Source organism: Triticum urartu, chromosome 7A (assembly GCF_056163025.1).
Source record: "Triticum urartu cultivar PI428250 chromosome 7A, HENAU_Tu73, whole genome shotgun sequence".
Classification (NCBI taxonomy): domain Eukaryota; kingdom Viridiplantae; phylum Streptophyta; class Magnoliopsida; order Poales; family Poaceae; genus Triticum; species Triticum urartu.
The window spans coordinates 721,623,678-721,649,088 of record NC_141879.1 but is presented as its reverse complement, the minus strand read 5'-3'; the positions used below and the strand labels follow the sequence as shown (position 1 = coordinate 721,649,088).

The window sequence follows — 25,411 nt, the reverse complement described above, 5'->3', positions numbered from 1 at the left end:
TTTACTCTACTAGTGTATCAAGGTCCTTAATCTGGATCTCAGTGTCACTCGCAGGCACCCCTAAGTAGGTGATCGGGAAGTAGGACAAAATGTAGTTGAGATTGTCTGCAATCCGTTGTTGCTCTTCAAGCGGGTAGCCCATGACCTTCACTCGTCACGAAGTTGATCTCGGGGCCAGACATGGCCTAAAAGCAAAGAATTTGCAACTTAAAATCGATAATGCCAAGCTTCGATCCTTCTACCATCACACATGTCTGGCAACTGCCATGAAATGAAGGAGACATCTATTTTCGCTCTTCTCGTTCACGAGCCGGAGAAGACCACCTGGATGGCATCTGCTTCCCCTGGGTTCATTTTCTGGAACTCCAGCATGCTCCTGCCTCCATGCTTGGCTCCTCTCACAGCAGCCGCCAAAGATAAAAGGCCCAAAGCCAGTCTTGCATTTTAGTCAGATTCTAGCTCCATCGGGCTTTCCAGTCTTCTCACCAGCACATTTTGGAACTCCATCAGCCTGCTTCCTTGCAGGTGCTCAAAGGGTTTTGTCTAGTCTGTCAGGTAAGGAGAGAAAAAACCAAACACATGCTTCATGGATATCCAAGTACTAGACTTATCCAAAACTAAAGAATTTCTACAATTCCACAGCCCCCACACGATTGTTGAACTGATCATATTAAGATGAAGACACCTTTTTCGCATAACCACCACTTGGCCATGGACTCAAAATTAGTAATGGAGATCTCAAACAAAGTTTCCACCTCTTTCCAGATCAACCTAGCTACTATGCATTCAAAAAATAGACGATAAACAGACTCAATTTCAGTGCAATATACACATTCAAGGGGCTTGGCCATCCCCCTCTTCCTCAGATTGTCACATGTCATAAATAATTTTTTTCTTCAGAAAACAACCACAAGAAACCCTGGATCTTGGAGGGCACCTTGATCTTCCACATAGCCGTCAAAAATATAGGGTGCACCCCCTAAACTTTATCATAACATACAAAGATTTATTTGAGTAAATCCCTTTCGACTCATATTGCCAAATCAGGGAATCCTCGTCCTGTCCCATTTTAGTGAGTTGAAGTGTATTAATTAAATCAAACCACTAAACCATTAGTTCCCCAGATAATTTTCTCCCAAAAGTGCATTTAAGCACCTGACCATCCCATAACTCTGAGATGGTTTTGTTCTTCTCATTAAGCAGGTAATACAGATCCCAGAACTAAGTAGCTAGGGGAGCATTACCATGCCAAATATCTCCCCAAAATCTAATAAGTCTCCAATTACCTACTATCGATTTTTCATAGCCTGCAATGCGCACATAAAACTCTTCCAAAACTGAGACGAACTAGTATCATGATAGTACAGAATATTTGGATCCCTAGTGTTGTACTTACTCCCTCCGTTTCTTTTTAGTCTGCATATAAGATTTGGTCAAAGTCAAACTTTGTTAACTTTGACTAAATTTATAGAAAAAAATATTAAGATTCACAATATGAAATCAATATCGTTAGATGCATCATGAAATTAATTTTCATACCATATAGCTTTAGTATTGTAAATGTTGATATTTTTCTACAAAGTTAGTCAAACTTTACAAAGTTTGACTTTGACTAGATCTTATATGTAGACTAAAAAGAAACGGAGGGAGTACTATCTATCACCCTCCTCCAGAGGGACCCCTCTCCTGCTATGTACCTCTTGACCCATGATCCTATTAAACAAACATTCATATCCTACAAATTTAAAACTCCCATACCCCCAAATTCCTACCTCATACAGATAGATGACCAGTTAGCTAGATGAATTTTATGATTCCCCTCACTATCACTCCAAAGGCAATTAGCCATATGAGAGTTGATAAGTTGTAAATCCCACTTAGGAAATTTAATAAAAGAAAACAAATATACTGGGATACTCGCTAGGCATGATTTGACCAGGGTTATTTTCCCCATATAAGAGAGAAGCTTGCCCATCCAGCTAGCAATCCTATACAAAATCTTATCAATTAAATTGAATATCTTCTCTACTCAACTTCTCAAAATGTAATGGTATCCCTAGATATTTAATGGGGAAATCCCCAATCACAAATTGGAAGATCTCCACAAAGGGATCAAACTCCACAGCCCCCATGTTAATAGGGTTCAATGCACTTTTATTATAGTTAATCCTCATGCCCGATACGTGCTCAAAGCATGTAAGGATCCATTTCAGATTTAAAGCTACCTTACTATCATTCTAGAGGAAAAGGAGGGTATTACCTACATACTGTAGACACGTAACACCTTCCACTATCTCAGGACACGCGCCTCTAATTAAACTTGCCTGCGCCCCTTTTACCAACATTCTAGGAAACACATCCACTACCAAATTGAAAAGGAGGGGGGGGGTAGAAAGGATCTCCCCACCTCAAACCCTTTCCTATTAAGAAGAAATCACTTTCAATCCCGTTCACCTTAACCACAACAGAGCCTTTCCTGGTTAAACTTTTCGCCCAACCTAACCATCTAGGGCCTAAACCTCTCAATGCCAGAATTTCATACACAAAATCTAAGTTTACTTTTTCATAAGCTTTCTCATAATCTATCTTAAAAACTAAGCCCTGTCTAGCAGAAGAGTAAACCGCATGCACAATCTCATGAGCAGTTACCACACTCTCCAGAATCTATCTACCCCTAACAAAAGCAGACTGGAAATCAGAATTTAATATCCCAATGATCACAACTAGTCTACTAGTGAGGACCTTAGAGAATATTTTGAAACATCAGTTCAACAAGCTAATTGGTCTGAACTTGTTCATAGTTTTAACTTCGTTCTCTTTTGGAATCAATGTAACAATAGCAAAATTCAGCCTGAATAGATCTAAGTCAGCCTCATACCATGCATCAAACATCCTAATTAAATTACCTTTGACCACCTCCCAAAAAACCTGATAAAACATGAATGGTAGTCCATCTGGACCAGGCGCTCCATCAAAGTAAGACCAAAATACAACAATTTTTATTTCCTCTTCAGTAAATCTAGCTTCTAGCCTAGCATTTTCACCCTCAGTCACTTTCTCTTCCTCCCTAAAGAAGTCATCCCTAAGATTAAACTGGGGTCTAGGTTCCCATTCAAACAATTTTTATAGTACTCCACTGCTATCTTCTGCATCCCAACATGATACGAATTTGGACCATTCTCTCCTTCTAGAACATGAATTATTTTCTTCCTCCTCTGCTTAGTCGCAGCATTGAAATATGCAGTGTTTCTGTCTCCTTCCATAATTTCTATGTCCCTAGACCTTTGCCTAGCTTTAGTATCATCTACTCTCCAAATCTCAAATAGTTCTCTGAAGATCTCATCCATCCCAACTTTCTCCCCCAGAGAACTCACCTTGCTTAGTTATAAGATCTAACTATCATACTCTAGCATGAGCTCATTCTTGTGCTTCCTGAGGAAAGCTTCTAAATTCCTACGCCAGCCTTTAGCTAGTATCCTAAATGTCCTGACCTTATGTTGCCAAATATCAATCGGATTCACACACTCACAAATGCTAGTCCAAGCCTTACCTACTAGATCTTTAAAGTTGGGTCTAGTAATTCACCATTTTTCAAATATAAAACTCTCTTCCCGGAATTCTGTTCCACACCAGACTCCCACATAATAGGCGTATGATCACTTCCAACCCTAGGAAGAGCTTTGGCACTTGCCAGGGGGAAAGCTGCATTAAATTCAGTGGAAACAAAAATCCTATCTATCTTGGACATTATCAAGTTCTCTTGATTGTTTGTCCAAGTGAACATTCTGCCACACATATTAATCTCCAACAGAGACCACATATCCACTCAGATGTTGAACTTATCTACCCACCTAAAATTAACATTCCCATTACTCTTATCTACTTGGGATCTAACCAGATTAAAATCACCCCAAAGATACAGGGGCCAGACCACCGCAAGCATAGCTCATGAATTCATGTCTACCTTCATCAAAAGCAGGGCCATATACAATAAACCTACTCACCAGCCCCATAGACTTATCTCTATTAACAACATTGATAGAAAAATCTTAATCTCCCAACTGACAATATCAAAAAGGTCTACATCTACACCTACCAGAATACCCCCAGTAGAACCAATGGATGAAAGAAAATTCCATTCAAAGTTCTTATTAAACATCAGGTTTTTAAGTAATTTCTAGAAAAAACTACTTTTTTAGTTTCTTGGAAGCCTCCAGTGGCTAGCTTAAGGGGCCAAATAGTATCCTCAATACATTTTTCCTCCCAAGGGTCATAATCCCCCTAACATTCCAAAAAATGTATCTCATTGGAACATGTTTTTGGGGTGCTTGCCTCATCTGGATTTAGTGGCAGAATGCCAAGTACAAGTAAACTTTTCCTCAGTTTCTACCGGCTGATCACCTTCCTCTGGTCCATCCTCCAGATGGCCATTTAACTGTTTACCCTACCTATCTATGTTCTTATCTGAACCCCGAGCCTCATCATGTAATTTTTTCCTAATCTCCACACCCATAGTGTGTGACATGTCTACAATTTCATCAACTGGTATAGCATTAAAATGTTTGGTTTCAGTTATACCTTTCATTGTATGAGTCTCTAGGTTCTTCTTCATTTGGACAAGTTTCACCTTTTCCATCACATGCAGAGAGCTATTGTCCCTAGCACTTCTTCTAGTAGCTTGCACAAGCCCCCAAACTTTCTGTTTCTTCCCTTTCCACCTAGTCTTTCCTTCAGCAGCCTCTTCCATCTGATCATCCTCGTTTACTTCTATTCCCCCAAATTCTGGCATGATATCCTCAGATAAGTTCCACTGTTCCTTTGTAGTCTTTGTTCCTCCATGGCTCTCCTCCTCAACCACTAATCCTTTCATGTCTAGCTCCAGATCAGTCGGTTCCACCACTTAATGCCACTCAGTGAAGATGAATTTTGTGACTTTCTTCTCACGGTCTTCCCTTGGCATCACAGACCCATAGTCTAGTCCATTTTTTCAACAATGTGTCACAGGAGTAATCTCACCATCTTCAGCAACCACATCTCCACATTCATCCACCTGCTTCTCCATGGGCCCAGCTCTCTGGTGTCCAGCAGAGTCAGAAGAGCTTTTTCCACCCTAAATCTCTCCTTGTCTCCTTCAAGAATTATTGCTCATGTTATTGTTGTCACCATTAGCCTCTTGATTCCTATCAGTCTTCATATCACCTTCTATGTCACCATCTCCATTTCCCCCTGCTATTGTCCTCCCCAAAGTTTTTGGTTCTCCCACTTCCTTCAATAGGCACCTCCATAGTCAGTTGTACTTTGAATGTTTTACCTCCAATTTCAAACATCCTCTCAGTAGGGATTTTTGTGGGCTCCCTACATTGAATCTTGACTCTAACATGTTCAAACAAACATTGGAACATCCCCTGCCAATTCAAGTCTGTTATCAAACCAAAAGCAGAAGTGCATTGGTCTAAGACAGACCATTCACACCATTTGGGAAGCAGTCCTCTGACTGGGACCCACACATCCACCAGACTCTCCAAAGAGGACCAACTCGTCTTTCTAGACTTCCATTTTCACAGTCGCATCCATTGATGGGAGACCAAAACATGGGCAACCAGCCACCTATTCAACTGAGATATGGGGTGGGAATTTAACTAGGAAAGATTCATCATCAATTTCTCTAATCCGCCAAGGTCAGTTGGTCTTGTAGATCACTGAGAATTCCTAAGATAATTCCTCCTTACTAACTATTCCAGACTCAATGGAAACAATGTCACAGCTTTTCAGGTTCCCAATTGAGTTCACACCAAAATCAGACACCTCCAGATGGAAAAAAGCCCAGTACTGGAGCAGCACTCCCTTTGTACTTAGCCATCTGGTGTGGCCTTTTCCTAACTGGGCATGAATCTACGTGGTGCATAGCAGATTTCAGATAAAACACCTCTTCCCTTTCTCACACATAGCCCTATGGTGCCCAGGGTCTCCACAGTTATAGCAAGTAACCTGCGGGTAATGGGTGAAATGCTTTGGCTGTTGCACCTCAGCTCCTCCAGTACTACTGCTCCCACCACTTTTTCCTGATTTTTCCTCTGGTTCACTCTCTCCACCCGAGGTTTTGATTCTGTACCTTCACCTGGAACCCCTGATTGCCACTAATCTTCCCTTTCTGAAATTGATCATACTTCTGCCCTTGTGCAACATCCCACTGATTTTCAGCAAACATGGGTGGAGGGTAAGGATATCCACCCGCAAACATCCAAGGGGAGCACCCGGGAATCCACAAGTGAAAGGAGGGGGATAAGCGAATTGCGGCATCCCCCCTTAATCTGACGGGGCCCCTGTCCCTGCTGAGGGGGGCGGATATTTCCCCTCACTCTCCCCTTCCCTTGTTGTTGTCTGCCATGGATTTGTTCTTGGAGATTGCCTCGTAATGTTGGGGAACGTAGTAATTTCAAAATTTTCCTACGCACACACAAGATCATGGTGATGCATAGCAATGAGAGGGGAGAGTGTTGTCCACGTACCCTCGTAGACAGAGAGCGGAAGTGTTAGCACAACGCGGTTGATGTAGTCGTACGTCTTCATGATCCGACCGATCAAGTACCGAACGCACGTCACCTCCGAGTTTAGCACATGTTCAGCCCGATAACGTCCCTCGAACTCCGATCCAGCTGAGTGTTGAGAGAGAGTTTCGTCAGCACGACGGCGTGGTGATGATGATGATTTTCTACCGACGCAGGGCTTCGCCTAAGCACCGCTACAGTATTATCGAGGTAGACTATGGTGGAGGGGGGCACCGCACACGGCTAAAATATCAACTGATCAATTGTTGTGTCTCTAGGGTGCCCCCTGCCCCCGTATATAAAGGAGCAAGGGGGGTGCGGCCGGTCAGGAGAGGGGGCACGCCAGGAGGAGTCCTACTCCCACTTGGAGTAGGACTCCCTCCCTTTTACTAGTTGGATTAGGACTTGAGGGGGAAAGAGGAGGGAGAGAGGAAGGAAAGGGGGCGCCGCCCCCCTCTCCTTGTCCTATTCGGACTAGGGGGGAGGGGCGCGCGGCCCTGCCCTGGCCGCCTCTCGTCTCTTCCACTAAGGCCCACTATGGCCCATTAACTTCCCGAGGGGTTCCGGTAACCTCCCGGTACTCCGGTAAAATCCCGATTTCACCCGGAACACTTTCGATATCCAAACATAGGCCTCCAATATATCAATCTTCATGTCTCAACCATTTCGAGACTCCTCGTCATGTACGTGATCACATCTGGGACTCCGAACAACCTTCGGTACATCAAAACATATAAACTCATAATATAACTGTCATCAAAATGTTAAGCGTGCGGACCCTACGGGTTCGAGAACTATGTAGACATGACCGAGACACGTCTCCGGTCAATAACCAATAGTGGAACCTGGATGCTCATATTGGCTCCCACATATTCTACGAAGATCTTTATCGGTCAGACCGCATAACAACATACGTTGTTCCCTTTGTCATCGGTATGTTACTTGCCCGAGATTCAATCGTCGGTATCTCAATACCTAGTTCAATCTTGTTACTGGCAAGTCTCTTTGCTCATTCCGAAATACATCATTTCGCAACTAACTCATTAGTTGCAATGCTTGCAAGGCTTAAGTGATGTGCATTACCGAGAGGCCCCAGAGATACCTCTCCGACAATCGGAGTGATAAATCCTAATCTCGAAATACGCCAAGCCAACAAGTACCTTCTGAGACACCTGTAGAGCACCTTTATAATCACCCAGTTACGCTGTGACGTTTGGTAGCACACAAAGTGTTCCTCTGGTAAACAGGAGTTGCATAATCTCATAGTCATAGGAACATGTATAAGTCATGAAGAAAGCAATAGCAACATTCTAAACGATCGGGTGCTAAGCTAACGGAATGGGTCAAGTCAATCACATCATTCTCCTAATGATGTGATCCCGTTAATCAAATGACAACCCATGTCAATGGCTAGGAAAATTAACCATCTTTGATCAACGAGCTAGTCAAGTAGAGGCATACTAGTGACATATTGTTTGTCTATGTATTCACACATGTATTATGTTTTCGGTTAATACAATTCTAGCATGAATAATAAACATTTATCATGATATAAGGAAATAAATAATAACTTTATTATTGCCTCTAGGACATATTTCCTTCACGTAATCAGGCCCCGGGCCCTCTCCCCACTGATATCTAGAATAGCTAAAATCAACAGCCCCCTCTATTTCTTGTCCCCCCCGCCCTCACCGGGAAGCAATCTTCAGCTATAATTTTCTTCTCTCGCAGCTTTCCACTCTGTATCCACACCGGCACCTTCATATTGCTAGGGTCCCTTCTTACTGGGGGTTCACGCCTGATGGGTGGGGTGGTTGGAGGGGATGGGGAAAGTGCGTCCTCCCCCCACAGTTGGCCAAAGCGGTCAGCATCCACCTCCTCACACTCACTGACAGGTGACCCCACCATCCAGTGACTCAAGTGTCCAGTCCCCCCCCCCCCCCGAGGCCGTTTTGAATCCAGCTCTATCTCTGCAACGCACCTTGAGCTTCAACAATGGTGGTACTGGATCTCCTGCCTCCTAACCACTGTCCACATAGTGCAAACCGCAGGTCCTGGTAGCGTCTCCCTGAAACCACATTTCACAGGCCTTGGCCAATCTCTCGCAAACTCCGGCTACACAAACAACAAGGGATCTACCCGCTCTGGATGTGGCAGGGTCCAAGTCGGAGCCAGCCCCATCAGACACTCCCACCTTGCCTGACACCTCTCCTTTTGCCCAAACCACAAAATCCATCAGCGGCGAGTCTGGGAATGGTGGCATCCTACCCTCTCCTTTGTCGCCTCGAAGTGGATTCTCCTCCCCAAATTGATCAATTCCTTGTATGCCTGCACTCGGCAAACCTGAGAAAATCTCTCTGGCCTGGATCTCGAGTTCATGTTGCTTTTCGCCTCTGCATCCTACACCGCCTCTCCCTCCACTCCCTTGAGCACAGCGACCACGACAGCAAATCTTCCTGGATCCGCGTCACTTTCTCCCTCCATCGCGCTCCCTGGTCTCCATCAGCACCTCCGGTGGCACCGATGAGATCTGTCGCAGAGCTCTGGCAAATCCTCGTAGACAAACGGGAGAGGCAGACCCGCTGCTCCCAAATCCCTTCCCTGGGAAGTCTTCGGGAGTAGCGGCCCGTGCCAGCGTGGAGGCATATCAGTGGCTGACCGGGTTGTGAGCGGAGGGGAGGTGGTAATGACGGCGAGGAGTGAGGGGACTGGCGCGTGAATGGGAAGCAGAGGGGGGCGTGCTTGTTTCCCAGGTTGTGGAAAACTTGACTCACACATGGTCATGGGTGTAGCTTAGTGATTTGGGGGAAGTGCAGACTAAGCCTCAATCAAATGTGATCAATGGCTCTCTATAGGGGGTGAGGAGGGGTGTGGATTTGTAATCTAGGCCTAGGGTGGTACAATAGAGACTCGCGTGGTAATAGCAGCGTGGTGTGCGGCAAGAACACCGTGATAGAACCAGGACACTGGTGGTCAAATAGGTGATTAGACAAATGTGGAGGGTGCTTGAAGGTTTTAAGACGACGAGAACATATGTACCACGGTTAGTCACTACAAATGTTAAAGTTCTAGAAATAATGACTAGCCACTAGAGTCTGCAGTTGCAACTTAAATTCAAGGTTCCATAAGCGGAAGGGGGAATTTAATTATAGAAGTTCAATCAGACCATCCAAATTGGAATGCACACATTCTTTAGATCGAACTAGATCATTCAAATTAAACTCATTCCACTAGTATTCATTTGTACCTTCTTTCTTTTCTTTTTAATTTTCCAAATGGGTTATTAACCTCATTAACACTCATATGGAAAACTGTCTATGAAGTGATAGTGAAGGGGCACATAGAATCCACCGGGCTAATTGGCGCTCTATCTGTATGAGGAAAGAATATGGTGGTATGTGGGTTCTAAATTTGCAGGACATGAATATATGTCTGACTAGGTCTTGGGTTAAGAGATACATAGCAGGAGAGGGCTCTCTGTGGAAGAGAATAGTGGATAGTAAGTATAATAGCAGGAATCCTTTTTTTTTGTCCTTTGTTATTAGGAGAGTCACCCTTCTCAGTTTTGGAAAAGCTTTTAGTGGGCTTTACAAGCTTTGAAGTTAGGATATAAATGGCATGTAGGTAATGGAAGGATTGTGAGATTTTGGGAAGATACCTAGCATGGAAATGCTCCTTTAGCTACCCGATGCTGGGATTTGTATTACTTAGTTCATGAGAAGAATAAAACTATTGTTGAACTATGGGATGGGACTGAGCTTAAATATACATTTAGGAGAGTTTTTTTGATGATCTGATCTGGTTAATATTCTTAGGCTAACTCAATTTAGTGATCATGATGACTCTCTGATTTGGCAATATGATACCAAGGGGGGTTATTCTTCTAAGTCTTTATATGCTATTGTTAATTTTAGGGGGGTGCAGACTTTATACGTACTAGTTGTGTGGAGTATGAAGGTCCTCCCTCCCCAAAAAAAGTTCAGGGTTTTATGTGGCTTTTTCTCAAAAATAAAATTATGACTTGTGGCAATCTAAGAAAATGAGCGATGACTAAACCACTAGAATGTGTGCATTGCAAGGAAATAGCGACAATTTATCATCCATTCTTTGAATGCATTGTAGCAAGGCAATTCCGGAATGTGATTGAGTCCATGTTTCATGTTCAGATTGTTGATTTTGAGTCACTTGCAAAACGTAGCTTTGTAATAAGAAATGTCTTCCTCTTAATGTAGTCACTTATGTAGTGTTGTGGGGGCCATGGAATTTTAGGAACTCCATCGTATTTAATAGGGTTAGTTGGATGTCCATGAAATAAGTGATGTGGCTGATCCTGAGGGATTGGACAAAGCCTTTCCAGGATCTGCTAAATGTAGTAGTAACGGAATTTCAGGTCTGGATATGGATTTGCACTGGAACCAGATTGACTCACTGCAAAGGGTGGCTGGACAGATTTCTTGTAAGAAAGCAGTTGGGAAGGCGGCGCATGTAGGCAAAACCATATTGGAATACCAGCAAAAGCATCCTAAAGAAGAGGATTTGATCCATGTCGTTTTTTTGCTTTATTTTTTTGAGAATTTTTTTCTGGCCTTTGCTGATTGCCTACGCAGCACCGTTTGGGGTTTCTGTTAACTCCTGTAATAGTGGTAGTTTGCTGGGGCTTGAGCAAACTATTTTTAGTTTGAGGTTTGGGTAGAGTGAGCAGGATTTTCAAATGAAGATTATGATCGTGGTTATGAACTGGAGAGCTCAGTTTGTATTAAGCCTAAATACGAATTTTCTTGCTTAGTTGTTCACTGAGTTGACTATTAGCTGGGCACCTTGTCCCAGGCGGGTCAAGAAGGTGCATGGGGGGACAAGGTGCTCTGTTTCCTCTTCCATTGATTTAAAAATCCTATCACGACACTAATTTTGGAACGAAGGGAGTACATTTTTCTTATTTCTATACTTACAGCTTGCACCGAAGTATTTCTATTTGTGAGAAACGGTAGGCCCTGCTTCTAACGGCCTGTCAAATACCCCCAAAAGTTACCCTTCAAAATAAGTGAGAATCAAGTCGAAATAGGACAAGCCATAGACATTATTGTTCCAGTGCCTGTCGAAGGCAGCTACAGCATCCATCCATAATTAACAAACAGATTAATAAGGATATAGAAAAAAAACGAAGTAAAAATAGAGCTCCCAGCGAAGAACATACAGATTGGTCTCTCATCTGATCAGCAAGGAAGGGCCTTCTTCTAGCCTAGATAACCAAAACGGTAACACTCACTCTCTTCAACGACAGTTACTGATCCACGACGCAACAGTCTCTAAGGCCACGACTAGGGTTTGTTGCCCGGAATTGCTGCCCTGGACGCCGGCTTCAGACGAGGGACAGACTCAGTGCGACATCGCACGAGGCGAACGGGGGCGGACTGGGGTCTTGGATGGGCTCACCCTGCACAGTCCGGAACAAGGAAACAGTTGAGTACATCGCCATAAATCAGCTTTACAAGTAACAATGATTCGAAACATGCATAAAAAGCAAGTGCTTGCCTGACAGGAAGCGAGCCAAGAAGCATGCCACTACAGTTCAGGGCCAAAATTGCTCCTTCTGCCTATATGTACAAATAAAAGAAAAAGGTCAAAAGGGCTAGACAAGACTGTAAGGCCAACAAAAACATAACATATGGTACATAGAAAACATAGCAATTATGTAGAAAGCTTTCAATCAAGCAGTTGTGACAATATGCTGACACCCAAACGAAACCAATAGAATTTTTTGCAAGGAACAACATTAAAATAAGCAACAATATAGCAAGGAGAACATTATAATTAATAAGTAATGAATCTTTAATGTGTCATGCTTACAAGAAATGTATTGTGCAACTGGGTAGAAGATGGCTCACGTTTGAACATAGCAAGAGTAACAACAAACTACTCCCTCCGTCCCATAATATAAGATCTTATTACATCCAATATGTAAGATCTTATATTTTGGGACAGAGGGAGTATGAATCAATCATACTATTATAACCAAACTTGATCAGCTAAGATATACTGTACTGATTAATTACATCAGACCAAGCTTCTACCATATGGATCTATGAAAGCTTTCTACTTTTATCCCAACTTCTGAAACTTTCCAAGTGACTAGACTAATACTATGAACAAGTAGAAAAGTGGAAGCAGCACTAGAATAACAAAATCCTCAACACCCCCCAATTCCAAATAGATGAAACATTGTTGTTACTTTTGTACAAAATACTTGAGTAAAACATTATACAAGATTATATTGTGAAACTACTTTTATGAAAAATGCAATGATAACAATTCTGCATAACTAACATAAATACTAGTTATCAATGATAATCAAATTTGAATGCATGCTTTCTAAAGCATAGTCTATTTGGGACTTAGGCAGTACAAGATTATGGCAACTTAGTGCAAAGAAAACGGGGATCAATCAACTTATAGCAAGATTGGTAATTGGGCAATTAAACCAGTAACACAAGAAATATAATAGACGAAGGGGTTTCTTTTAACAAATATTTCACTATGGACAAAATGTTTGAAACAGGTGGGACAGTATCACATTTTGAATTGAAATATTTAATAGGAGAAATCAGGGAAATGTTGGTTGACATGTAAGGAACTGCATGCGTGTAAGGAAGATTACAAAAAAAAAATACCAAACTCGCAAAAGAAAAGGTTTAGGCGAAACTTGACCTGTGATCATTTCCACCGTTTCCACCCAACTAACATAAATAGTTTTTATTAACCATTAGTTGTCAATGATAGGGAACTTTAGCTGCTCTTCTAAAGCACCATCTGTTTTGGGGCTTAGGTGGTGGCATAGAAGATTATGATAGCTTGGTGCAAAGAATATGGAAATAAATCATATAAACCGATAGAACAGTTAACTGGCCGAATAATCCCTGCTTCGTGGTCAACCGAGTATCCAATTAACTGGCCAGTTCGCCTATTAACCCCCTACTCGCCAGCCAACCGAGCAATTACCAGTTAACGATTTCCTGAACATTGTCAATCAGCTTATGGCAAGATTGGTAGCTGGGTAATTAAAGCAACAGAGAGATATCCTAGACTAAAGGGTTACTTTTAACTATAATTTAACTATCAAAAAAGTGTTTGAAACAGGTGGTACAGTATCACATTTTGAAAGATCTAGTGGGGAGAAATCAAATAGATGTGGTTGAAATTTAAGCAAAAGTTTTTAAAAACATTGAAATCGCAAATGAGAATGTGCAGGCAGAACTGAGGTAATGTTACACCGTATAGTACACATCACTCGGTTTCTACGGGTGCCTTTATAGGTAAGTTTATGTCCGTGCAGTTTTTTGTCTTCTTCTAAAGAAAAAGATCAAATGATGACGGCAACAGAAATTTACTGGTCAATTTCATGATCTGTCAGAAACTTTGCAGTTTGGGTGTGAATCCAGTAGTTAGTCAATCATACACCTCGTGATTTCCAACGGCAGAGCTAGGAATTGGACATGGTGTGTGTTGTTGTTGGGGGGGGGGGGGGGGGGGGGGGGGGTGAGAACTTTCTAGAACAAGCTCAAGCTTTTCCCTAATGACAGTTCTTGGTTCATGAAGTCTGATACAACATATTTTTACAAATTTTGAATGGGACTTGCCCCCACCTAGAGACCTTGGTTAAGAAAAAAAATGCATTCTGATCCCACTTCATGATGTTCTGCTGTTGCTATTTGGTTAAATATGCAGCCTATAGTGCAGATGAAGGGAATAACATAGAATATACTAGTGGGGATTAAAACGAAACTAGTGGAGCATGTTGTGTGTGACTTATGAGAGGCGCCCATTGTGGAATGACGAATAAACAGATTTAGCAGTAAGCATATGACCACACCTTCTCCATCGAGAGGCGCCCCACGCTCCTGCGTCCTAGCTCGCGCCAGCGCCCACCTGGGCCCTGTCGCCCATCGCCCTGCCCTTCGACAGCGGCCACTCCGGCCCGGTCATCCATCTTCAGCCCCCATGGCCACCCCACGCCCATCCTGTGGCTGTGCCCGCGCTGACCACCGGCTCGACAACAACCCTTCATTTGCGGAGTCAGGCGGCCGGCTCCCTCCTTCTCCGCCATCGTACCACGAGATCCTCAGCGGCGACCGCCACGCGCACCCAACTCCCCTCCCGTGTCTCGCGTCTCCTAGACGATGGCCGCCACGCATCCTGGTGCCAGGTCGGATATCCACCACGACACGAACGCCAGCGTGGAGGAGCCACCTGCCGCACCTTGGGTCAAGGTGTGTGGCCGCAAGCGTCCGTGGAGCTCCCACCAACATCGCCAGCCGGGCTCCTCACTCCGCCTTCCGTCCAAGCCTCCCATCCACAAGGATGCTTGCCCACGATGGTTCAGTACGAGCTACCCGCTCGTCGAATGTCACCGAGACATCCGCTGCCAGGGTCGCTGTTTCTATGGCCACGTTGCCAAAGAATGCACCTGGCGGCACTGCCAGACCCCCCGGCTGCCCTTCCGCAAGCCCCCCCCCCCCCCCCCCCCCCCCCCCAAGCGCCGATGTGACCTGCTGCGTTCTTCCTGTCCCTTAGTGGCTGACGCTGAGAGCTCTGCCAGGTCTGCATCTCCCAGATCATGGTCGGTCTCACTCTCTCCCGGCTCTTTGGCTTCTTGGCCCTCCGTGGCCGCTGCCCCTTCATTGTGTTCGTCTGGAACCTCTAGTGCGCGCCACGTTCCTATGGATCCTCGAGCTCTCTGGCCACACCCTTGTCCGGCCACCGCACTCTGCGGCCAAGTGGGGGCCTTTGATTCGTACCGTGCACAGGCGAGATGTGCGAGGCGAAACAGGCCCTGGAGCAGCGGGCGCTCCTTGTCACCCTCGCAGGACACCGCTCTCATGTTTCATGCGCCGAGGTGGCCGTTGGTCTCGTCGCCAAGTTAGGGCTCGCCGCCGTCGACTTCTCCATGCACCGCCACCTACCGAAGGACTTACTCATCAAGTTCTCGCGCCCTGAGCTATGTGCCCATGTCGCTCGGGGCGTCATACGCTCCAAGCGCTTCCGGCTGCTCCTCCACCCCTGTAGCCGTTCGTCGGGGGCTGAGCCTGTTGAACTCGGCTTTCGTGTCGACCTGCAGATTACCGCAATCCCTGATCATGCCTGGTTCAAATCATTGGCGGATACCTTGCTAGCTCCATTCCGCGAGGTCGAATGCCTTACCCCTGAGACTCGTTCCGGCGCGGACCAGTTGGCGTTTTGGCTCTCCGCTTGGACGACCAACCCAGACATTATCCCCCGCGATACTGACCTGCTACTTCCAATTCCGGACGCCGTCGACGACGATGCCAACCCTAACCAGGATGATCACTTCACCCGGCACATAATTCGCCACCCCGTCAAGATCTTTGCCACCTACAACACCGATTTTCGGCTTCCATCTCAGTCTCCGCCGCCTCCGCCACCGTCCGGTCCCAACAACAACATGGCCAGCAGCGGCTCTCCCCCCTGTCGGACACCTAACCTCGCCGCCACGACTTCCCGCAGAGATCCGGGAATGGCGCGCTAGTTTCCTTCATGGCTCCTCTGCGAGCGGTCGTGTAGATCGTCGGTATCACAATGGGGGCCCGCCGCTTTGTTTGGACTGGTGCGACATCCTCGTGTCCCACACGCTGACCGCGCCACCTGCCACGCACGGACCAGTACGTTGCGGCTACCTATCCACCAGCCTTCTGACGTCGTCCTGACCCACCCGCTCGAACCCTAGTTCAACCCACGGACCAACTGGCGGCTCCTGTGCGTGCTGGCTCGCCCGCTAGCGGGCCCCCGCCTGAAAAATTGTTGCTTTTGTGGGGTCACCTCTGACCAGCCCGGCTCCATGTCGCTAGTGGATATCGTGAATTTCTGCTCCAGATCCCCCGGCCACCAATCTCCAACTAAGCGCGGTCCCGCTTCGCTTGTTGTAGATTCCCACTCTCCCTCGTCGGACCCAGCTATCTCACCCTCGCTACCCGCTGCTCTGGACCATCCTGCGGTCGACATCCGTCCCTCTCCCATGGCGCTTCGTCAGGCAGGGCCTGCGCTCGTGAATCACGAGGCTTCATTGCCCTTGACGCTGTCGAACACGCCCCTTCATTCGGTGCCATGCCTATTGGCACCCTCGACGGCCCCGCAGCCTGGCCAGCGGGACAATAGCCTGTTGGTGAACCCAACATCCCCATCCCTTGACATGGCCGCGCCATGCTTCTTCGCCGCCTTGGTCTTCTACGTGATGATGAGGCGCTTACTCCCGAAATCCTCACCAAGTACGCAAAGCTGTTCAATAGGCCCCTCGCCGCCGACACTATGCAGGCCCTGGCTGACTTCTACGGCTGGAACATGCTGGCTCACCCGCTGCTTGGCAATGTCAGCGTCTCTCCGGTTGTTGGGTGCCTCGTCGCGGTCTAGTTGCTAGTGTTGTTACTATGTCCCTATTCGGTCTTTATGGATTGCAACCTTCGTGTTATTTTCTAGAATGTACGCAGATTAAACTACCCCACAAAGCACTCTGCTGTTCGGTCGGTCATCACCACGGCGCGGCCCTCCATCGTTTGTTTACATGAGTCTAAGCCTTCAGTGGTCTTGTCCTCTCTTGTCTCTGACACCCTACGCTCTGACTTCTCTGGCTTCTACTCCCTGCCGGTGGACGAGACTCGCGGGGCATCATCCTTGCTTGGTGCCCTTTTGAGATCTCCTTAATGAGTTGCATGAATTCCGGGCCTCTCAGATCGGCCCTTGGATCGTGGGTGGCGACTTCAACATGATTGCGACGGAAGCTGGCAAGAAAATGACAGGCTCCACCATTGTGCAATGCGCCGATTCCATAGTTTCATGGCCAACGAGGAACTGTGCTACCTCTACCTCCATGGCCAGTGATACACCTACTCTAGTGAGAGGGACCCCCCTGACACACACACACTCATGCGCATCAATCATGTCCTTACCCCCACTGAGTTGGGAGCTGTTGCACCCGCACTGTATCATGTGTTGCTTGTCTTCCGCCACCTCCGACCACGCCCGCTACTCGTGAATTGCACCCCGCACTCTCCAGGGCCCAAGCGCTTCCACCTTGAGCGTTTCCAGCCTACTATCGATGGGTATCATCAAGTGGTGGCCGACGCTTGGCTCACTACCCCATCCGACCCAGGCCCATTTTGTCACCTATTCGCGCATCTTGAAGCCACTGCCAGACGCCTGGGAAGCTGGAGTGCCCGCTCCATCGGCCATGTCGCGCTCCAACTATCGACTTCCCGCGAGCTCATCGCGTGGTTCGACGCGGCGCGGGACTTCTGACCACTTTCCCTGGGGCTCGCCTCCCTGGACAGATCCATCGTGCGGCAGCGCAAGCGCCTCTCTTGGCTACGCACCAGCGACACAGACACGACGTCTCTTTGCTTGCACGCTGCCCACCGCAAGCAAAAGTATCAGATCCTTGAACTGCGCATCGATGACACTATCATTACAGATCTTGAGGGCATGGCCAAGGCCGCTTACTCTCACTTCTCGCTCCTTTTGGGGATGTCGGATCCCCATTTCACCACCATCGCCCTCGACACGATTGACCAGCACCCCTTCGACCTCTCCTCCCTTGAGCTCCCTTTCACCAATGCCGAGGTTTCGCACGCGATGTCCTCACTGCGTAAGGGCAAAACGCCAGGCCTAGACAGTTTCACGACAGAGTTCCTTTGCGCCTCCTGGGACGTGATCAAGGGCGACATCATGGAGGCCTTCCACAAACTCCACCTTCTCAATGGTCGCGGTTTTCACAAATTGAATGAGGCTTTCATCACCCTCCTCCCTAAGTCTCTTGGTGCCACTGCCCTCTCGAAATTTTGTCCGATTAGTCTCATTCACTTGATTGCCAAGCTGTTCGCCAAGGTCTTCTCGCTCTGGCTCGCCCCACACGTCTGCACGAGATGGTCTCCACTAATCAGAGTGCCTACTTCACCGACCGTAGCATCGATGACAATTTCCTTTTGGTCTAGCAGACGGCCCGACAGCTCCAAAATCTACGCAAGCAGCGTGTCCTCCTGAAGCTCCATATTGCGCAGGCCTTTGACTCCTTCTCCTATCTGTTCTGGCTCAATGTTCTGCAACACTTTGACTTTGGCCAATGCTGGACCAACTGGGTGTGCATGCTACTATCCACTGCTAGCACGCGCCTGCTCATCAACGATTGCCAGGGCCGCAGGTCTACCACTGCAAAGGGCTGTGCATGCTACTATCCACTGCTAGCACGCGCCTGCAATCGTTGACTTTGGCCAATGCTGGACCAACTGGGTGTGCATGCTACTATCCACTGCTAGCACGCGCCTGCCCATCAACGATTGCCAGGGCCGCAGGTCTACCACTGCAAAGGGCTGCGTCAAGGCGACCCCATCTCCCTTATGCTCTTCGTCATTGTGATCCACATTCTGGATCAACTGTTCTAGAAAGCTATGGACCTCGGCATCATGAAGCGCCTCATGAACATGCACATGGCCTCTAGCATGTCCCTCTATGCCGACGATGTCGTCCTTTCCTTCCACCCTGACAAGACGGACCTAGCCGCTGTCATCCAGCTGCTCAAGATCTTTGGTGCGGCATCCGGTCGCCAGACCAACCCGGCGAAGTGTTCGGCGTTGCACATCCAATGCACGCCAGCCCACCACGAGTCCATCTCCGCTCACTTCACGTGCCCGATCCTCGAGTTCCCCATGTGATACCTTGGGCTCCCTCTTTCGATCCGCAAGGCCTCCGCCTCTGCATTTCAGCCCTACGTCGACAAGTTGGAGAAGAAGCTCTCCCCCTGGTGGGCATCGATGCTTCCCACGGGCAAGCGTCTTGCTCTCATGAGGCACGTCTTTTGCACCATGCAAACCCATATACTCATTGCTATGGTGTTACACCCTTCGATCCTCAGACAGATCAACTGCTTGGTTCATGCATTCCTCTGGCGCGGCCACAAGATTGCCAACGAAGGGCATTCTCCCGTGAGCTGGGGCCGTGTCTGACACCCGATTGCCTTCGGCGGCTTGGGCATCCAGGACCTGCAGCGGTCTGGCCACACGCTTCAAGCGAGTTGGCTCTGGCTGCGCAAGGCTGACCCCTCCAGGCCTTGGCAGCACCTTCACATACTCTACGCGCCCGAGGTTCACTCGATTTTCCGGGCATCCATGAGTCGGGAACTAGGTGACGAATCAATTTGCCTCTTTTCGGACGACCATTCACTACAAGGCAACTCCATTGTCGAGATTGCCCCTCTACTTCATGCCATGGTTATGAGCCGGCGGCGCAGGCACTGCATCGTCCGCGATGGCCTCCAAAACCGTTCTTGGATCGACGACATCCACGGAACCCTTGGCCCCGAGGCCTTGTCTAGTACGTCCTGCTTTGGGTTCACCTTCGAGACCTCTCTCTCTCTCTCTCTTGGACGTGCCAGATTGAATCTCATGGCGATGGACCGTGTCGGGCTCATACTCTTCTAGACCTTGCTATCAGGCGCTATTCTCCGGTTCGACCATTGAGCCGGCCTGGCTGCTTACCTGGAAGACATGGGCGCCCCTAAGAGTCAAGATATTCATATGTCTGGCTTACCAGGGCCGATGTTGGACCGCCGATAGGCTAGCACGCTGTGGCCTTGCTCACGCGCATGTCTGCTTGTTGTGCGACCAAGAGCTGGAGACCATGCAACATTTGCTCGCCGGCTGCCCTTTCTCGCGACAAGTTTGGCATGATATTCTATCATGGTGTCATGCCACAGCCACCGTTCGCACCTTGGACTGCGAGTTCTGCTGGTGGTTTGACGCATCCATCCATGACTCTTCGGCCGCCACTCGTCGTGGGCTTGCCACCATCATCATCCTCACCGCCTCGAGACTTTGGAAGCACCGCAACGACTGCATATTCAACGGCGGCACCTCCTCTGCCACCAGACTCACTGATTGCATCAAGGAAGACGACCGCAATTGGGCGTGCGCCTGGGCCAAGGGGCTTGGCCAACTGATCAGCGAGACGTAGGTTCTTAGTTTCCAGGTCACGCATACCCTCCCACCGCGCTCGTGTAATTCTCACACACACCCTCGCCCGTGCACGTGCTTGTGAGATTACCCCTGTAATAGTCACATTCTACTCCTACTATCAATACAATGATACGCAAGTCTTTTGCGTATTCACGACTTGTATGAGATGGCTGCTGCTTGCCAGAAGATTCAGCACTTTTGCTGAAGCAAAAATGTCCTTGAGTTTCAAATCATAAAGCAAGCAGTTTGCTGCATGCTTTGCAGAATGGTTTCAGAATTCAGATTGTATGGAATTTTGTGCATTCTTAGTGTTATTTTAAAGCAGCTTTCCAGATTGTTATCATGACAAGAAGTTGAAGTAATGTTGTTAGTATGCACCAGAGGCCAAAATGTTTAGCCACTCTACAATTTATCTGATGTTTTCTGTAAGAACAGATATCATGTTTCTAATAATGGAAAACGGAAGATATGTGTGTAGGAATTATCACAGGAATGGTCAGATGTTTGGCAACTAATATCTGATGTTATTTGTAAGAACAGACATTGTGTTTCTGATTATTTACATATATATAAATTGGAAGCCGTTGCAAAGGAATGGTCAAATGTAATACAAAGAAAAGGAGAAAATAATGTGTGGAGCAATGCAAATGTCAAAGGATGGTCAAATTAAGTTTGACTGTGAAAATAACACTTCTATAAAATAAAATAGTGTAGCAGATGGATAATTGCAAACACAAAGATCTCCTTAGTTCTATCTTTGCAGTTTTTTATCATGCAAGAAAATAAATACAGTTATTGGATTAGAAGGAAAATCTGCTATTTATCTCTGCTATCCACTCCTAGGAAACTAGCAGCATTTAGAAGGTCAAACAAGACATTCTTGATAACTTATGGTAAATTTGAGTACAGTATCAAGCTTTGCTTACCTGAACAAACTCAACAAAGGCAATGCACGTGGCATGCACGAAATCACCAAGCAGCCTCAGTCGAGCAACCTAATTGGAAAGGGAAGGTACCGATCTCTTGAGGGAATGACTCATTTAGTCATATAAAAACATGTGTTGAGGATGATAAAAGCATTTGAAAATACCTCCCCACAAATTCCCTCAAAGAAATTCTTCACAACATCCTCTGGAACCTACATGTTCATGAAAGGATAACTTAGAAAGCAGAAAGATGCAATACAATCACCATATCAAACTCCGTGAGAAATCACCAAAAGAACAACACAAGGATGTCTGGATTTATCGTCTCAAATTGTCCTTTGGCTTACTTATTTTAACTTTATTCTAGATCATAATTGAAATGGATACTGCTACAAAATAAGAAATGAAGTAATACCTCCCTGAATATTAACTTGGGAGTATTGGTACATTACACTTACAAAAAGAGACCTACATTATTATAAAAGGGGATATCAAAACAAAAGAAATCTGGTAGACACATAAACTAAGATATCCATTCCGATTAAGATCTAAATATCGACCCCCTATTGTAGGACATATGACTGAAATTTGTATGCAAGTCTGGAAGAACAATCTGCTTTAGTAACAAGTCTCACTTTGCCTGGTTTTCATACCGTATGATGTAATGTATCATGTGGTATTGAACGAATTTCTTTAAAATTAGCAATAGCTAGCGGTAACCCATGACCCATCATAATGGGTCGTCTTTGTGTACATTCGTTCAAGGAAAGGGGTTTCAGTACCAGCTAATTCCAGGTACCTAATACCATACCAGGTTACTAAGTTACAATCACAAAACACCAACAGAACAAGCTAGTCCTAACTGATCACCACAAAGGAAAGAATACAACTCGCATTTTTGCAGGCTTTCATGATAGATATGATTATAATTTACTTGTTCAGTTATAAGCGTAACAGAAGTGAAAGACAGGGCAGCATACATTTTTGTCAATGTTAGTACAGTACACAGTCCTGGATACCATTTCTTTCTCATCCTCCGTCTGCACAAAAAGGAGAGCAGATTCAGGCTAATATTATTATACAGCTCAGAAATCACCTAATTGTAGGATGTAAATTTGCAGAAAACTATGTGACTAAATATGTTTACTTACTCGAGGAAGAAATTTGGGGTTCACAGGCAAAATTGCAGTCTTAGATGGCAGAACTCTGACAGGATAAAAACCAAGAATGGTTCCACCAAGTGTTAGAGCTGCTCTTGCACCGACTGCAGAAAAAGCGGAAATTCATCCAGGATTGCTTCTTACAACATAAGAGTTATGAAATTGCAATTTACGTGTTGAAGATACTACCATCATCGGCAAACTCGATAAAAGCAAAACGCATCACTGAGTTTGGATCACCACAGATACGGCAATCTACCACCTACAAGTGCAAAAGATGGTTATAAGATTACTAAGCCCCAACAATGACGTAAACAAGCAAGTATCCAATATTGCCTATATATAGTAACTACTTAAAGCGGGGGCATATCCAGGAATTTCAGGATTGGGGTGTATTTATGCCACAGCTATTTACGCCACATCGCTTTAAACTCGGTGTATAGGGATATAACACCTGTTTATAGGGATATATAACGCCTGTTTCGTCGAAGATACTAATTCCCATCAATTGATGATTATGGCAATTAGGATAGGACGTTCCAGATTGACTGAAACCAAATATCTGATACATCAGTAACACTTAAGCAGGTTATGTCTTTACGGGAGCTTAAAAAAACAGAAGACGCAGGAGATCCTGGTAACAGCGGACGTGGACTCAGATAATTTAAGTACCAAAAGCTGGTGCAAGCACCTGACCAAAGGGATGTGCATCAAAATTGGTGCAACATAAGACGATCTCTCTGTCAATACTCCAAAGGCTGCTGGCACAAAATATTAGAAACTTGGTAGTGGTTGGGTTATTTAAATGAGGATTGTTTGGTTTTGATCAATTTAGTTGGATTTCTGAGATGAATGAACAAATGGTGCCTCGCCTTTATTGGCAGCAGGTACAGGTGTGCAAGTGCTGGTTTGTAACTGATAACTTATAACTAACTAACAGGGATAACCAAACTATACTAATAGATAAGAGTAGGAACAACGGTTAGGCCATATTCCTATTGGGTTTGGACAAGTTATCTCTTATGCCAAGGATCAAAGAGGATTAGCGGAATAACTAAATAATTAATTAGAAAATAATGGAATTATACATATGTTAAACGAGTCAAAACTCCGGGGAGTGGCACCCACAGGTGAATTACCATCACATTTATTTGATGTCATATTTGTACAACTGTAGTCATATAGTACGAACCCATACTTGCTGTGTGCCACAAAGTACAAACAAAAATGCTTCCAACATGCTGGATTCAAGATATATCAACATATATGAACTCATCCTAGATACTTGTTAAGATGATGCATTCGACTTACAGCAGTTCTGTCATGCAATATTTTAAGCCATTAAAAGCAGATCGCTTATTTTATTTCAAGACATAAAAAAGGATATTCACAACAAATATTTTTAATAGTAAGGAGTCTAAGAGCATACTTGACCACAGTTTGAGAAAACCTCAGCAAGCTTCTGTTCAGTGACCTGCAAATCGATGGGGTCAGTCAACTAAGAAGAATCCTGAAAAGAAGAAACTAATGCAACAGCTCAATTCTCTTTGATATTCTCACATGTTGATCAATGTCTGAGACATAGACAGTTCGCCGTACACTATCCTCCCTGTCAGTTCTCCTTGGCCGGACTCCCAACCTACGTCTCCCCTGGTTGAAGCCATTCCTTCTCTGTAACCACAAGACCAATGCAGCTGATCAATATAACCGAGAAAGAAGTGGTGCCCCTGCTTAAAACCCAAATATGGTGAAATATAGAATCAGCATTGACAAACAAATTCATGTGAAAAAACTAACAACAACTGAAAAGCAAACGGATATAAAGCCAACCACACGATCGAATCCAGTAAAAAGGATAAGAGGCGAGAAGAAATTGATCGATCTATGAGGAAAATCCGTTCATCCAAAATTGGTGGTGCTAATATTAAAACCCAACTACACCTAAAACCCTAGAAGAGAGAGAGAGAGAGAGAGAGAGAGAGAGAGAGAGAGAGAGAGAGAGAGAGAGATCAAAAAACCCAAACCCATCAACATCACCGTAAACCTCAAATCTGATCGACTGATGATCTGGCCACAAGGCGTCGCCACTCCAATCTGAGCGCCACGGGAAACAAATCGAGAAACCGAGGCAATTCGGCGAGCGCTTACCCGTCGATTGGGCTGGCCGTTGGCGGATCCGTCGCTGCTGGAGTCTCTGCCCGCGCCACCGACCACCTGCATCACGTGCATCTGCTGATGCTGGAACGGGTGGTGGGGCGCATAGTAGTCGATCGCGGGCGAGTCGAAGACGGGCGCGTCCGCCGACAAGCGGCGGGCGCCGCCCCCCTGCTGGCGGCGGGAGAGCGGCACGAACTCCTCCGCGGAGGGGTTCAGCTTCTTGAACAGCTCCTCGAGCTTCCTCACGTCGCTCTTGTACTCCCTGACCTCGTCCTCCCTGGCCGCCGCCGCATCGGCCCTCTCCGGCACGGCGTCGGCGCGGATCGGGCCCTCGGCCGCCGCGACAACCATTTCCGCCCGGCGACGAATCTCACCGCCGATCGCGCCCCGGCACTAGCGGCCCGTGAACTGGCGAGGAAATCGAATCGTGGAGGACGGAGTCCGGCGTGGGGTTGGGTTTTTATTATTCAGGAGAGATTTTTTGCAGCTTGACCGAACGACTCTCCTCCCCAGCCCTTGGATCGTGATCCGGAACCAATCGCAGCCCCTCCTCTTAAGTTTTATCAGCGCTGACCGGATCCCCTCATCGCTCTCCTCACCGTGACTCT

General features: G+C 46.3%; 1 protein-coding gene and 1 pseudogene across 1 annotated transcript; both read right to left on the bottom strand.

Moving 5' to 3' along the window:
- Nucleotides 1-5,207: 5,207 nt before the first annotated feature.
- Nucleotides 5,208-8,456, bottom strand: LOC147962221 (uncharacterized; annotated as a pseudogene).
- A 3,183-nt stretch (nucleotides 8,457-11,639) lies between these two features.
- On the bottom strand, nucleotides 11,640-25,211 carry LOC125521725 (polyadenylate-binding protein-interacting protein 8-like). Its single transcript, XM_048686789.2, has 10 exons — nucleotides 24,795-25,211; nucleotides 24,207-24,317; nucleotides 24,076-24,120; nucleotides 22,836-22,908; nucleotides 22,638-22,750; nucleotides 22,467-22,526; nucleotides 21,651-21,698; nucleotides 21,487-21,555; nucleotides 12,081-12,142; nucleotides 11,640-11,982 (listed from the first exon to the last, which is right to left on the bottom strand). The coding sequence occupies exons 1-10, from the start codon at nucleotides 25,152-25,154 to the stop codon at nucleotides 11,925-11,927; spliced, it is 999 nt and encodes a 332-aa protein (XP_048542746.2). The 5' UTR covers nucleotides 25,155-25,211; the 3' UTR covers nucleotides 11,640-11,924.
- Between the last annotated feature and the right edge of the window lie 200 nt (nucleotides 25,212-25,411).

What these genes read in the sequence shown, in the direction of transcription:
- LOC125521725 (XM_048686789.2), bottom strand. Translation starts at nt 25,154, where the DNA reads ATGGTTGTCGCGGCGGCCGAGGGCCCGATCCGCGCCGACGCCGTGCCG. An exon ending in GTACTAACATTGACAAAAAT is followed by an intron (nt 21,699 to 22,466) that starts GTATGCTGCCCT and finishes ATGAACATGTAG; the next exon opens with GTTCCAGAGGATGTTGTGAA. An exon ending in CCTTTGTTGAGTTTGTTCAG is followed by an intron (nt 12,143 to 21,486) that starts GTAAGCAAAGCT and finishes TTGTACATATAG; the next exon opens with GCAGAAGGAGCAATTTTGGC.